We start from the raw sequence: 16,884 nt of genomic DNA, 5'->3' as shown, positions 1-16,884 counted from the left end.
CTCCGGGCATTTACATTCTGTATGTAAATTAATCACGTGATATGGACGAGCCATTTGCTCTAAACTCCGAGCGAACAAGTCAAAATCAGTATTCACTCATATATTGCAAATTTCCATCATTTTGACCCGCTTTAGAGCCAAATGTCTTCCGTTCGACATAAGGAGGGAAAATTTTACACATCAGTAACTTCTTATTAAAGCACATATAATAACGAGACAAGCAAACCAACTAAATAAATAATAACTGTTTATATCTTCGCTATTTTATCAATAAAGGTCAGAATGGACAGCACTGCAGTTTTAAAAAGAAGTTTCATCGCCAGTATCATGCTTTTAATCTTTGTCGGATTCTACGTTACGCAATATTCAACTTTAATTGTGCCATCAAATGGTAAGATCATCAATGTAGTAGTAAATAATATCAACATTCAATGACAATTGTGGCAATTAATATGCAAGCTTTATCAATTCAAACTATAATGGTGTATTGGATTTTGAGACGACTTGTTTCTTGATAGATATATTTCCATAATGAATATAATTATGATACTACCGTTGCTAATGCACGTTAAACATGTAGTCTGAAGTCACAGACGCCGTTAACAATTTTTCCTTGGAGAATGTAACATTCTAATTTGTGTTCTAAAGTCAGTGATCCAGCCGTATTATTAATGAGTCTGAATCTGGTTGTTTAAAAGGTAATGTCTGAAACTAAACATTTGTCTTGCAATTTTTTCTTCTAGCAGTTATTGCGAACGACTTACATCATAAAATAAACAATCTATGTCTACCGTGAGCAATGAAGTGACATTTCGGTGTTGAATTGCTATTTTCTAACATTTACAGTATAACTCTAATATCAATAGGCTTTTATGGTGTGTCACAGCAAACGTGATTTTGTATTTAATAGACCCCTCTTGCCTGTCAATATTCACTCCAATCTACCTCTTATTACAACTGGTGACGTCTTTGCACGGCTCCCCAATCTCCAGGGGTCACTGTCCTCGTCCTTCCAAATATTGCCATTCCGACGTAATATTATGTATCCTGGTCTATTTTAATTAATCGATCAGTATTTAAAGCATCATTTCCAAGAAAACAAGAAGTTTAGGAATGTAATGATAACAGTAGTCTTACCAATCTCTATCACATAAACACGACTGTCTACAGTGATCTATTAAGATTAGCATGCATTTTAATGTTGTCTGACTTACTTGCATTGTATTTCTATCCATTGAGATTTTAACAGATATGCCGAATCGATCGTTATAAATATACCCATACGTGGAAGAAATGACTCGGAGATTCAGCCTAACACTACGATACCACCACACGTTGGCGGTGTACACATTGATTTAGATGTGTCAGTTCTTACAGTAGACGAAATGTACGACAGATTGGTCCTCATCACAGCATTCTCTGACAATCACTACAAAGAAGCGATGGGTTACATCGGAACAGCTCAAAAATATATGCCTGGAAAGAGAATAATAGTCTATGATCTGGGCTTGTCAAACACTATAAAACGAAAAGTATGAATATATGATTTTTATGATTTGTCTAAAGTACGTAAGTTATAAGTAAGAAGGTATGTTTATGTAAATTATTAATTATAATGGCATATGAATAATTCGTTTTAGTAGGATAAGATTTTCACATGATTTTAGGAAAACCTTCCAGTCATGTCCCTTTCATACATATTTCAGTGGCAAATTAGAACACTGTGTATAACGTGATCGCCTCCGTATGGCTTGAAATACATGGAAGCAATAAATATAACTATGTTACGATGTATTTATGAATTATTCATGGTTAATTGACCTAACAATATCTACATATTGATCAAGTCTATTGAAAAGCATCTTTAACAGATTTGGACTTACGTTTGCATCCGGGACGACGACTTTCGTCATGCAGAAAAACACTTGCTAGCTAATAAAATATGTACTGAGTTAATTGCGTTAAAGTAGCAAGAATTGCTATACTTTAACATAATAACAAACCATTAAAATCGATATTCTGTCAGAAGTCTCTCAAATTAAGCTGCGTACATAATAAAGCATAAACTGATCATTCTACACTTTCGGTTCAGTCCATAATATTACACTGCACCGGGTAATACACTGTTCTTGCTTGCAACAATTCTAAACCCTGACCAATATCATATGTGATTTATCGTTCAGGAAATTTAGAGCAAGGAATTAAGTAGCACTTTTTACGTTCGTAGGTCGACTTGACATCGTCATCTTATTCTTTCACCGTGATGAGCAATAGCAATTAAGTACATCTATACATTTCATTCCATTTAGGGACAAAAAAGGGATGAGGGAATGTAAAACTGTCCTCTCTTTGAGCTGGGCGCCATAGATGGGTGGATGCGATGAGTGAAATTCATCTTGCTCAGTATTGACCCACACATTTGAGCTGCATAATACCAGAAGAACTTTCGTAGCAGTTGTAACATGGAACTAATTCACGTGCATTAGATTATCATGGTGAACTTTGATATCATTGTCCATTACTTTCCCAAATTGTTCTGTATTCTTACTGTTTCTCGTATTTTGCGGTTTACACAGGTCGGAAAGCTATGTGATGTCGAACTTCGACGCTTTCCATTTAACAATTACCCACAACATGTCAAAAATTTGCAATCGTATGCGTGGAAGCCAGTTATCATCAATGTGAGTTACAGTTCATTTTCATGGAATGATTTAGAGCCAGTTACTGAGTTACTTACATACTAGAAACTACCGGAGGAGCAAATTAACATAAAGTCATCATTAATAATGACTCGACAGTTATTTTATATGGCGAACAATGCTCCAAAACAATTAAACGTGATAAGACTCTGTTTATATCATAACATTTCAGTGTTTCTATATATGCTAAGCTTAATGATTTGAGCAAATCTAAAACTTACAACACTACACCTACAAAGCTGCTAGTGTTAAGTGATAGACTGAATACTTCTCTACGCTGTTCGTTATTTGCATTTAGCCATATTGGCATTTTATAATAATATTGTTGAAGTTTGAAGGTGTCTGACACCATGGCAATTTGAAAAGAACGGCAATATGAAAAGGGGGAAAGGGGGAAGGGCAAAGTAGCTCAAAGTGAATTTTTTTTTTGTATATATACAAATAGGAATAAGATGTTTCTTTCAGCTATATTTGGACAAAAGAATGTTTCTTGTGTACACTTTTCCCTTGACTAGAAAACTTGTTAGAACAAAAATGGCAAACACACTGTTCTTGTGGTTGCGTCCGGCTGTGACCTTAAAATATTATTCAACTAAAAAAGGCCGCGAAAGTATCGATAGGTAGAACTTTTTCACTGACGTGTAGTAATTGCGGTACATGATTACATCATGGCACATTAAAATTTATGCACCTACACTGAAAAACCTTGCTCGCTGGAAAAGTTATCACAGCAAAACCGTTGTAGGTCACCACACAAAAATCATAGCCCGTTGACATTACTGACACTGTTTGAGTTTTGCTCTAATTAGCCTAACATAACCCTCTTTGCGTGTGTTGTATCAACTGACATAACGTGTAGTTCAGTTTTCCCGCCAAGTTTCATCCACTTTATATATTTCTTTTACAACTTTTGTTTACGAAGTGTTTCATCTAATTGACGATAAAATTATTGAAACTATCAGAAACATGTAATTACGTTATTTGCATAGTCCGAATGTTCGAGAACGACGCGCTCGAAGAACAACAGGTGCGCGATAAGTAGCCTATACTGATCCATCCTACTTTACTCTACATGTAGTACTGAGAATTGAGTGAGAGCAGATCAGAAGAGAGCTCGGAGCTGGCCGGCATTAAATCGATCCGGAATATAAAAGTAAGGGATGAAGTTCAAATAAAAGGGAAATGATAAGTTAGTTAAGAATACGTCAGGTACTGATACTTCGGTTTGTGGCTCTAGTCCTGTATCTAATATAAAGGTTTGCCTCGTTAGTCTAGTTCTCGTAGTTTTACTTAGTACGTTAAACTAACTTTAGAAAAGCTTATACTCTAACACTATTACTATCCCAACTTCGTGTGATGGGACCTCAATGTTGGCTAACGTTAGGCCTAGCAGTTATAAATAGACCATAGATAAAATTACAAGGAAAGGGAAGTATTGGAGGTAACCATTTTGAAAATTGGACCTTGCTCCGGTTGCTCCAATTATTTGTGGTACACTCTATCTACCAGAGTAAGACACATTACTTGCTTTGATATTATTACTCAAATATATTTTTGAAATGGCTCACAGCTCTAATTTTACGGAAGGAATGAGTGATTTTCTTCAGTCTAAAATTAAGGAACACGTATTATTAGTGATTTGGTCCAGAATGCTGTAACAGTTAAATTAGTTACCAAAGCAGTACTCATTCCAGCACTTTCTCCTCTTGATTTAAGCATTACAAGCTGTAGTAGCTTTCCTTATGGTGACTCATTAGAGAAAAGCTCACAGGATACAATGATCTTCAGCTCCTCTGATGATATGAAGTCTTTGCAAATGAAACTAAGACAGGGTTCATGACCAGAGGTACTTCATCTTCTTGAGCTAAAACCGAAGTTACAGTTAATGTTTGAGTTAGGTAATTCAACTTACCTTGGGCATGGACATGAAAAGCCATCTTTTGGATGCAATATATAATGCATTGCGGCAATTTAAAGCATATCCAACACAATTGGAGTGTATGGATGTTGCAAAGCAATTCTGGCAAAGAATCAGTGTCTGAGAGAAAAGGGGATCAAAGTCAATTCAAGAAAAAGATTGACCACTGGCAGTGCGACATGAGCACCAAAACGTAAAGACTGAAGAGGATCGAGCTTATCTTCCTCCCGGAGGCCGGAGCTTCCTATTGGTGAAGACAACACAACTAGAACTCGTCTTATTACAGACATGTCAAAAAAAGAACAAGAAAATATCCACAATCCATTCCCATTTGTATCTTACATGCGCTTACAGAAGGAGGGAGTCAGTAATGAACACACCGTCAGTCAAAGAGGTACTTGAACGATGGCCCGTGATTTTCCTGGAAAGTGATGAAAGTGATATGACCTATATTAATTTATTAATAAATTTAGGTAGATCTTAGCTATGTTGGATATATTCAAGTTGCAATGATGATTAGTAATGATTCCAAATCTTAATTCTCACACTGTTACTAAATTGCATTGTTGGTAACGTTCAATGGACTTGCAAAGAACCATGAATCATACATTGTCAAAAATTGCAGTTGCTTGGAAGCTTCCACAAAATGATATCTTACGATCACCAGTTTATCTTCGTAACCATAACTTTGAAACAGCTTTGAACAATGAAAGGATCTAATTGAAATTTATTTATTGTGAAAATTACTGTATACACACGGTCTCTATATAAATTGCAAAGCCACTCTATTTTGTGCCAGAAGAATCTACCATATGACGTATAGCAGCAACTTGGCTTCTCTTGGAATTTGCTCTAAATAAGAAGATATTTTTAGTATTTGTGGCTAAAAACAAAATGTGTGACAAAAATAAGAACTCTTCCAAGCGAGATGATATACCAAATTGGAATTGGTCTCAAGTCCGAGTGCATAAAAATGGACTCAAGCAATATAAACGGGTATATTAAACATTTCTTTGTGAGTATACTGTAGGGGTAAGATCTACATTAAATACCCTTTTGTTACCACTTCTGTGGTACCACTTCTGTCCACTTCTGTTTGTTACCACTTGTTTCCAGTGGTGTTATCGTTTGTTGTGTTGGGCAATCAATCTTGAAAAGCTTTACACAACAGACACATCACTACATAGGATTCATTGATTAACAGTAAACTGTAACTGTGGGTTCGTATTTTGTTTTTTAAATCATGTTATATAACTTAGCAGGTAGAAACAACTAAACACAACTCAAAATGTGACACAACAATGTTTACACATTGTTCATAACAGATGATGAAGCCAGAAATAAAAGTATGAGTTCATGTATAATAATTCAAATCGCATCTTTAGTAAAGCAATGGCGTGCCGTTATAACGACTCCTAATTCCGATAAAAAGTTAAGAGACATGTATAATTTCACCTGCAACATTAAACCAGGGAGTTGAACAAATATTCATCTGTTTGCACAACTCGTAGATATAATCACTCGGTGTCAAAGTGTAAATTGTGTAAACTAGTATAAAACGACGCAGGGTTCGTGATTTGAGCAGGTTTCCAGTAATATGTTCTCGGAATTCTTTACAAATTATTTTTGGAATGATTATCTTTCTTTCTTTCTTTTCAAAATACTATAGACTTCTCTAAAGAACCAAAATTTCTTCCAATCTTTTGTATAGATGCTTGAATTTGTTTGAAAACAAATTAATCATAAATATCAACCCCAAAGTACAAGGATAACAACACTCCCGTTACAAAGATTTTGATGCTGAAAGTAGTCAATGATGCGTTTCCAAATTTCCTGTTGAGACAATTTATGACTCTTGTGGGGAAAATGTAATTATGTAAAGTGTGCATTCAAACCACAGTTATTTCTTCATCGCAAACGTCCTTACAGTTCGCAGTCCCTTTGACCACATGCTTCAGATAAACTTTTTGTGAGTGTAAACTATATACTTCATACTTCAGTCGTCAAAAGTAGCCATTGGCGCTTGAGTTTTCAATCGACATTGCGTATAAAGTTATTTACATACTGCAATAGGACCGGTGTCGAAACTAGCTGAAGTTGAGCCGACTTGCTTATAGTGGTTCGGGAAAAAGGAACAGTTTGTTCAACTTTGAATATAATTGCATGGGGTAACTGTTAATGGTTAACTTACGACATAGGCTCATAAACGTAAGCAAGTACTAGGCCTTTAAGGGCGTGCTCTTGTGCCATTGATATCACTACGTAATATTTTCTACTAAGTATTTTTTTTTAATTTATATTTGTCTCTAAGTTCGGTATTTTTATTCTTGCATTTTCTTTTTAGGCACTCGTTTTACTTTGCATTGGGTCCCGACATACACAGCGTATTCATAGCCTATTACATTTTCATAGACGCTATGTAAGGGTGTTGTATACCCCGTACAGTGGTGTGCACTGTATGATGCCTAGGGGAAGCATACATGGTGACTATTCTACGGAACAATTCCCGCTTCAGAATTTCAAAGTAATTTTGTTGTTGTACACTATTTAAAGCTTTCATCATATGATTCGTTTTCATGTACTTTATAGACCTATCACTATAGGCATCCGTTGTACACAACCCAATGTTTCTCAAGGCTCATTTATAATTAAGTATTGTGCGTTCCTGTAGAGGTATTTTAAAGAGCATGTTTCCATGGAGGACTGTCGGCCGAAAGTTTTTTTTTTTCTGTGAGGACGCAAACCATTTTTAAGACGTTTCATCCCGCGGACACAACTCTTAAAATCCTGGTAACAATACTGCTTCCAAAGTTTCTCTGGTTAACTAAAAGTTCTTTGCAGTTCTCTTGCAATTCATTCAGGACCAGCATTTTTCTTGAATAGCATCTTAGCATCACAGAGCACAGGCGCAGTGAACACAGTGTTCGGTGATAAACTTGTAATCATTTATATGCATTATGTAGAGAAAAAGAATGGAGGAAACTTCAAGGTGGTCAGGTTTTGACATCGTTAGTTTGATGTTCTGCTGTTAGGAAGTTACCGTAGTAGCTTATGACACAGGTTGCAAGAAACTAGAGACATGTAGCTACACTATAAACTATTAGGCCTATACTCGGAGTTTGAATAATATCCAAACATTACTGTGCGCTTTATTCGGATAATGCTGATTTTTTTTTGTTGGTCATCATGTGCTCCTATGCCTCCTGTCAATGCCAGTGGTTCATTCAAGGGGGTAATCTAGGAGTCCAACTAGAAGCCTGAAAGGTTGCCACTGGTTGCGTCATGTGTAAAGTTCAACGTTTCATATTGAAAACGTGTCTAAATATATATATTTTTTAAAAGTGTGTATTATCAAAGGCAAGGGTGACGTGAATAAACCTCTATTTGCATAGCCGTTACACACCTACTTGTCCCAAAGGTAAACAATACTGGATTTCCTAAATACTGCAAGAACAAGAAATAAACAGTTATTCCCTGCTTAGAGGGGTCTTCCTCCATTGCTGTAGTTCCCATGTGTGTGTGTGTATGTGTGTTTGTATACATTCATCAGAACTAGTAACCAATTGTACTTTCTCTTGCCAGGACATGTCAGAAACTCAAATTGAGATGGATGAGAGCCAGAGGATTCTTGTCTTTGGAGAGGACCCTTCACAAATTTCCACCATTATAGATGCAAACATCGTGCTTAACAACATAAGAAGTTTTCCATAAGCTGTCGCTTTCTACTTTGCACTTCATTACCGCCTCAATTTGGAATACCATATGATCAACAAAAAACCCTGGTGTTTGAACAAAAAAGTATTATTCAGCCTGGATGTAAAAACATTAGCCCTAAGGTCCGAAGCCTGAAAAACAAGCTAATGATATATAATCTAATTATTAGTTTGGACAGCAAGTTAACAGTTAGAATCAACACATTGATTCATCAGAAATAAAGTTAATGTCATGCAAAGAAAGAAACATTCACAGGCATATTATACTAAGTGAATTTATCCTGTGTTAGATTGGACTGTTATGTTTTATATGCCATAGAAGGAAAGCCACATTAAAAGGCATATTGTAATACGTTTTTTTATTCTGTGTTAGTGTGTTTTGTCATGATTCATATTTTATTCATCAGGTAAACAAGTTAATGTCACAGAAAGAAAGACTCATCCAAAAGCATATTGCCATAAGTTAACTTATGCTGTGTTAGTTTGGACTGTTACTGTTTTTTTTTTGTTAGAAAAAGGAGACGAGAGGAAGAAAATTTAACAGGCATTCCACTAAGTAATAGTCTCTGCCAATAATTTGGACATCAAATAATAACTAAAGTCAACTTAGATATTGGTTATAATGTATACTCAGACACTATATGTTATAATGATTTCTATGCTCATTTTCAAGTTACTTTTCTTTGTGCATTTGCTCTTCCTTGGAAATGCATATATGTACACTGTTGATTTGTGTCAACCCAATTGATTCTATGGGAGAGTAGTACTCATTTACAGACGACAAAGTTGGACATTGGTGAAAGACTAAAAACCCTGCAGAAGAAGATCTGGTTAATATATTATCATATGTATAGGCGTACATATATTGTTATTTTTGCCAAATGGTCAGTTAGTTCTAAATAAGTGTTTATCTCACTGTAGCTTGTTGTCTATAATATTTAGTTATGATGAACACAATCAATAAAGGGCACAAGTTAAATGTTGTATACAACATGTTATCTTAGATGTAATGAAAATGAGCAAACCACATGTTCATCACCACATCTGGATGATGTGTTAGTTATTCATGCTTCCATATCTATCAAAGAACAACTTCAAAATTCTTGAGCTAAATAGCCCACATCTGTAGACTATACATGTAAAAGTCAGCCCAGAACAGCATTGTTACAAAGTGCACAAGTAATATGTCAACTATTGTCAAACACTACTGTTACGTCTGCTTTACAGCAGTTATGCTTAGAGCTTGTTTCTGCAAGAGTCTCATAAGTCTTTTGTTTCTAAATGACAGTCTAGTATAGTTTTAAGAGTAGAAACTCTGAGGAATCCACTAACTTTAATGAATTTAGAACACTGTAATAAGAGAAAAAAATGATGGTTTTGTAAGATAAGTGTCTTGTTCTTAAGGTTATTGCAAGCACTGGCTGTCTTAATCATTTTAATGTCTGTAGTGTCCAGTGTGAAACTAGTACTGGTATACAGTTATACAATTGACACAACTGCTTGTGAAAATATGGGGTAAATATTTCATAAGAAAATATAAACAAGTTTAAGCACCTTTACGTTATTGTGTCACAAGGTGCACATTACTGTTTTGTTTTAGGAATGTTAAGTTTTTTCTGTCAATATATTTGGAAGGAATAAAATATATATTATAAAACTCATGTGACTTCATTGCTCAGTTCACCTAACTTTAAAAAGCCGAGGTAACTTGCTGTATAGACATTTATGTGTTGTATCAACTAGTAGCCAGAATATACTGTTAATCATACTAAACCATTTGTTTAATGAAACCTGAAGAAGAGTGTGTGTGGTAGACTTTACAGATTTAGTTCATTCAACAATCTTACTCTGTTGTCATAACTTGTCATGTCTAGTAGTTACCCATTCAAAAAAGTTACTAGTTGGAAAAATGTATCCAAATTAAATTAACTTGAAATGAGATTGAATGAACTTAAGAATGTCAATGTAGCAAGTTACCTCGACTTTTTCAAGTTATCTCAACACATTGGGTTTTACATGATCACTTTGAGCTTAAATTTGAGCCAAACGAGATGACATTACCCATCAACCCGTCTGCCAGCTCTTGCTGCAGAATCTCTCTGATTCACATTAATTTTGCCTAACGCTTTAAACCACCTTCAATCTCTCCCGTAGACCAACAGTAGGATACTTATGCTCTTCAAGAACTAAGGATAAAAGATCATGATGCTGGATGGAAACATTCAGTAAAGACCAATTAGGACTATATGTCTCGGTTAATTGATTGGGTACATTACACTGTCTGTGGTGTGTCGCTGCCCTTGATGGCGCTGTTGCTGTCCTCGCAATAGGTCGTGCAAGAGACTAATTTTGATATTCTGTTTGTTTTCTACAGCTCTCTTTAAATGAATTTGGCGCAATTTATTACGGAGATGCTTCCATACGATTCAAAAAATCGCTGAAAGTACTTCTTCCGGGAATTCAACGTCACCATGGTTACATGACGAATATTCTACACTTTGATCCAACAAGATCTCATCATTATAAACGGACTGTACCAGCGATGTTTACCAAACTTGGCATAGACAGAGAAGAGTATCATAATTGTAACAACTCTGCTCCACATATACAACCAGGAACACAGCTAATTATAAATAGCACCACCATTCAAACCAAGCTAATGCAACCGTGGTTACAGTGCGCTTTAGACAAGGAGTGTATCACACCGAAAGGATCAAGTAGAGCAAACCACCGACAAGACGCTTCTGCAATCACTCTCCTTGTTTATAAAAACCTGTTCGGAGAATGGACAGAGGAGGACAATGATACCCAGAAAATGCAAGCAGTCGTTGATGTGATGAGAGAGTCAAACGGATTTGAATGGAATCCTGAATATTGCTTACATGGAAAGAAATTGTGACTTCATGTTGTGTAGAAAACCGAAATCGAGCTGTGATAATGATTATTTTTTATGAGGTTATAGTCTTGTCTGAAAAAAAAACGAAAATTGCTATTCATGGTAGAATGAACGGGGTGAACGGTCGTGACAGTTTTTAAATTTGAAAATACGTGTAAGATGGTCAGCTCTTACATAAAGTTTTCTTTTGTTCCATAGTTTTACTTGTTTATTAAGTACAATGTACAGTGCTCACTGTACAGGCGGCTATCATTTGTACAGTGTGTGTATTTGTATGTTGCTTGTGGTGGTAAAAGGAGGGGGATTAAGATCTCTCCTTCTGGGTTGCTAAGCAACTACCTTTGTTCTTCCTGGCAATTAGCCCTCACAGGAAATGGGGTCTGTGTACATATATTATAGGAACAAAGGAGTTTTGTGAGGGTATAGGGAGTTAGGCAGTTGGCCATAAGTATTGGAGCATGACAGTTGCAAAAGAGGAGAAATATAGTTTTAATGCTGGATAGTTTGTTTTAAACCTTAAGTTACAAGTTCAATTTACTGTAGTCCTTATGATTTTATGGAAGGAGTGATATTCTACTGACAGTCTGGGACATTATTTACTATAAAGAATATTATTTACTTAGAGGATATTATTTTACCATAAAGAATATTCCGGGACACCATTTGTTATAACTGACATTATTTTACCACAAAGGATATACACATTATTTTACTGGAGGATAGCCTGGGACTCTATTGCTTATTAATTAAAGGATACTATTTTGTTGGGATCAGACATTCATTATACCACTTATCTGTTCAACTCTATACTGATGTCGTGGAATATCTGATGTCGTGGAAGACCTGTACCTGAAGTCACCAGCACGCCAACTCACCAGAACAGATTTATAAATTAAGTGTATTTACTTTACTTTTGGGTGCGCACCTCACTACTGTAAGTTGTTTTATTTAATTCTTTGACTGGGCTCAGATCAGCTGTACTGTATATTGTTTGTTATTCATAATTATAATTTCTTTTGATCCAATCCAGTTGAGTTTTCTATTTTTTATGTGTCTTGCTCTGTGTTTGGTCTTCACACCAAACCCAGAATTCTCTGATCAAGAAAAACATTTATTTTCAGTGGCAAACACCCTTACATACGTAAGGGACTATGATGAATATAATGTATTATTCAGTTTTGTTGATTTCGATGATATTCATAACCAATGTAATCGTGATTTTGTATTTGTGTATGCGCGTGGATGGCATGAGTGTGTTTCAGAAGCCTTGCTGAGAAGGCCAAAGGTCATTTGAGGTCACCAGTGATCACAATTTGAGAACCTTGCAATCTAAAGAAGGGCATCAGACGTCTCATACTTTGCATGAGGATGTATCATATTGTGCAGAAGAAGACGTTTGCTTTTTGTGGAGGTGAGAGGTTATTTTGAGGCCACCAGAAGTCTAATTAAAAAAAGAAACATTGTTAACACGATATCTCTAGAAGGGAAGCTTTACCAATATCATACTTTGTACTCCTATTTGCTGATGCATCACATTATGGGTAAGAAGCGGAAATGTTTGTGGTCACCAGAGACCGACATGTTGAATTAAGAGAATTAAAGGTAACATTTGACAAATTTCTTACCTAGTACAATAACGCTATCGTGTAAAATCGTGTTAGATGTTACAGTTCAAAAGTCAGTAAAGCTATCACATCACTCATGTGTTAATGTAATAATGCAATGTAATTACCTGATCATCTATGTACAACAATCTGTGGACTCTAATGCCCTGTGAGCTTGATATCTTAAGAATGGAGTCATCACCGTAACGTCAATGCATTGTGGTTAGAAACTAATTTCCAATAATATAAAAAATAGCACTAGTTTTAAGAAATCTGAATGTTTCCTTTATGTTTCCTGAAAAAAAGCAGACACTGCATTTGGGGATTTACACCCGAGGCCATGTAGGTGTTTCTCAATTTTTATCGATTTGGGTTAGTGGGTTCAATTTTATTATTACGATTTAATTTGTTGATATATTTGTTTGTTTGTTTATGAATTAAAACATGGATGATAATACGTCATTTGGCAAGGGTAATTATTTCCCTCTTAACTTTAATGAGGAATGCGTGATACCTACAGTCAACGCATGGCAGGGCAAGCCCAATACGAATGCAGGATTGCACCTTTTTTTTCCGTATAGATTACAACCAAGTCAGTCAATTTCGGAAAGCTACAAATCCTTAAACCAGTAAATGTATGGGCGGCTTTTTGGGCAGAACATTACAACGATGAAACAAATAAAAAAGAAAGAAAATTGAAAAAATATATATATAAATACAAAATAAAACAAGTAGCACCGGGAAGTCAAATTTATCCACTTGTCAGAACAAAAGATCAATCGCCACCATAAGAACGAAGATGTATTGTAAAAACATTCGCACGAAATCAAAACGAACGCTCACACGTGAAACGAACGAGTGCTCAGAGCAAAAGGTTGAGCGCCACCATTAAAACGAGGATTTAGCATAATTACAAGGACAATTGCACGATCAATTCGATCGTTCACGCGAAACGAATGAACGCCTATGAACTAAAAGGACAGATGCCACTGTTTTGGTTTTCATTGACCGTGTTATATCACGTACAGTAGTTACGATATCTTGTATGCACGACACTTCTGTCCTACCACGCTGCACCGTGCTTCAAAATGTCAGTGAACTGTGTGGGCTAATCGTCGTGTTTTCATTGTGCCCACAAGAGAATGTATACACCGGGGCGCGAATTTTCTTTTCCTGAACCTTTCGGGCAGTGTACGTGGAGTTTAGCCAATCAGAGCGAGGCTGTGATGATGACGTACACAGCCTCGCTCGTGTTGATGACGTACTACTCAGTAAAGATGGTCAGTCGGGTAAATGCGTCGCTTCAAAACATAAGGTGGGAAACGAAAGACCGCGAGTTCGAGGCCCCGTGTGGATTTTTTCCGCCACTTTTTCTCATGTCCAAGTAGTTACGTCCAAGTATTATATCATGAATTGAAAAGGCTTATATACATTAATACTTTCTGCTGTAGTACAACAATTATGTTGACTTATCGAATGTGATTTCCCCACTTCAACATTTGGTAAGCACGCCGCCATCTTACTGTAGTACGTCATCAACACAGCCTCGCTCTGATTGGCTAAACTCAACGTACACTGCCCGAAAGGTTCAGGAAAAAGAAATTCGCCACCGGGGTAGACTGAGGCACACTGCCATACTGATTACCATAGACAGACCTTATCACCGTGAACAAGTTCATATGGTCCTGATGATATGACGCTAAGACACAACATTTCTATTCAGCAACATCCGGTTCGAGCTGCACCGATGCGGTGCGCTGAGGGCATTCCTAAAAATATCTAAGAGGCCTGCTTAGTATATCGCCCTCTGTTTGTGTTGATTTTGCCGGCTGTTCATATTTGCCCGCTGTTCGTTTTGATTCTGTCCCAATGTTCGTTTTGATTCTGTCCCAACGTTTGGTTTGATTTATGGGGAAAACTTTTAATTGTGGGGGCGAACTTTCATTAAGTTCGCGCAGTCATGTCGTTGGTCGATGGCTTGGTGTAGTTTAATTTGGTTGTTTAGTCAGTTTTGTTTTGGTGCACCTTTTCCTATTGATCATGTTTATTTTCTTCATTTTGGTCTGTTTATTTGTTCTTTTTATGTTTAGAATGTTTCATCTCTATATCCTCTCAGTCTATCTGTTATGCAATACATTCTTATTATTGTTCCTTCTCATCTTTTTTCTTGTCTGTTTGTCTTGTTTCATCGTTCTATTGTTTAGCCAAATGACCGCCCATACAAATGGCTGTAAACTGCCTACTGAGGGAAGAGTTCCATTCGGGGAACTCCAATATGCACTAGAAAAGAGAACGTCACATAAAGTCAACGCCACAAAAGCAAAAGTCATTTACACAAGAATAGTAAACTTACCTACGATGTCTGATTTTAATACAATTAGATTGTGCAATTATGCAAGATGTAATTTCATGTGAAAACGTTAATTATGTATTTGTGGTGATTACAAGTTCTATCTGGAACGGCGGAGCCGGGATACTGCTAAGGGTGGGCGTGGGGCAGTGCTCGGGGGGGGGGGGCAGGGGATCAGGATTGGGTCGTCCCATTTTTTTATACGGTTAAAATATTGTCCTTGAATAAAACCAAGACAATAGCGAAAAAATAACTAAATTCCATCCAAAACTGTGAACAGTCCTAAATTTATATGACAATCATAGCTTCCTCGTACATCGGTAGCTCTGTAAACGAAAAACCCAACTTCAGTCCCCGTACATGGAAACTGACACCTAATAGTAAACAGAACAAAACCCAACATAGAACTCAGGAAGGTGGCTTGCTTTGACGCCCTAGCTTGACATAGGATTTGTTTATTCTTTCCTCCTTAACCACAATTAAATAGAATCCCCCAGATACCCTGATATCGTTGGTGCTCTATTTTGTAGAGTAAAGAAGAGATACCTTGGCCATATCCGCCCCTCCCGCTACCTCCACCCCCCTTCCTCACCCTACCTACCCCAACCACATCAAAATGAGCTCCGCCGTCCATGTTTAGTATATCAACAAGTTCTAATGACAATCTTGATGCAATTATTGCAAGAATGGCAGGACACAAAGATTCATTTCGTTTATGCTGTGTTAAGAACGTATACCTATCGTTTTCGAAGTTAACTTACTTACTAACTTTCTTACTAGCTTACTAACATTTTGTTCTGTATCAGCTAGAACTTTGTTATTAAATTTGTTAAAACAACAATGATACCAATATACAATGGTAACAAGACCTTTGTCACTGTTCCCCTGACCAATAAGGGAATAGTGCTAACTTTGTTAAATAAGGCGAGGATAACAGCTAGGTACTTGACTCCATAAAGAACTCGGACATGTGGGTGTATAGAACCTAAAAATATATTGATACAATCACCGACTGAAACACCCCTTCATATGAAATCGGACATGTGGGTGTATAGAACAGAAAAAAATATTGATACAATTACCGACTGAAACACCCCTCCACGTTAATCACACCCGTCACATATATCACACCCTTCACCTAAATCACAAAAGGGAATGATTGAATTATAACATAGGAAAGTCTAGAAATCAAGAAACTTGATCTCTTCTCACGTCTTCTGATACTTAAAGTTGAGAATTTCAATCCAAAAGTTCGGTGAGCTTCAGGTCGCTGTCACTGTTTCACAAACTCGTCTTTTGGGCCACGCCCTTTTTAGGCCAGCGCCCCTTGTCTCCCTTTCTCCGCCGATGATGGTCGAGAACTGCAGGGTACAAAACACGTTACCTAGTATTATGTCTATGCATGCTCTGGAATTATCACGAGGGAATTTATAATACGAACCCTTACCACAGTGAATCTTCCTGCAGATGTGAATTTCCCTTTTGGATATTGAAAACACATAACACATACTAACATAAATAATAACATAAACCCACCACCAAGTCCTAAATAATCATAAGGCTCCCAGTTCTATAATGCCCCCACTAACTGCTCCAATACAACACTTACTATATACATACTATCTCTACCCCTAGGGCAGCTTCAAATGACCAGGATTATTCTAGAACATAATCTCTGTATCTGAAATATCATGCCATATCCCA

At 36.6% G+C, this 16,884-nt stretch overlaps 1 protein-coding gene across 5 annotated transcripts in view; it reads left to right on the top strand.

Annotated features, from left to right (window-relative positions):
- Nucleotides 1-16,210, top strand: part of LOC139983391 (uncharacterized) — a 92,911-nt gene extending 76,701 nt beyond the window's left edge. For 2 of the 5 annotated variants that reach the window (XM_071996919.1, XM_071996918.1), the window contains exons 2-5: nt 277-391; nt 1,240-1,532; nt 2,577-2,681; nt 10,705-16,210. In XM_071996919.1, the coding sequence (XP_071853020.1) occupies nt 283-391; nt 1,240-1,532; nt 2,577-2,681; nt 10,705-11,229 (1,032 nt within the window). In that variant the 5' untranslated portion in view covers nt 277-282 and the 3' untranslated portion in view covers nt 11,230-16,210. The other 3 variants (XM_071996920.1, XM_071996921.1, XM_071996922.1) reach the window with 3 other exon arrangements.
- The last annotated feature ends 674 nt before the right edge of the window (nt 16,211-16,884 follow it).

The sequence above is a fragment of the Apostichopus japonicus genome, chromosome 16, assembly GCF_037975245.1.
Source record: "Apostichopus japonicus isolate 1M-3 chromosome 16, ASM3797524v1, whole genome shotgun sequence".
Taxonomy (NCBI): Eukaryota; Metazoa; Echinodermata; class Holothuroidea; order Aspidochirotida; family Stichopodidae; genus Apostichopus; species Apostichopus japonicus.
Note: the sequence above shows the minus strand (reverse complement) of the source record. Positions and strands in the feature narration are given on the sequence as shown.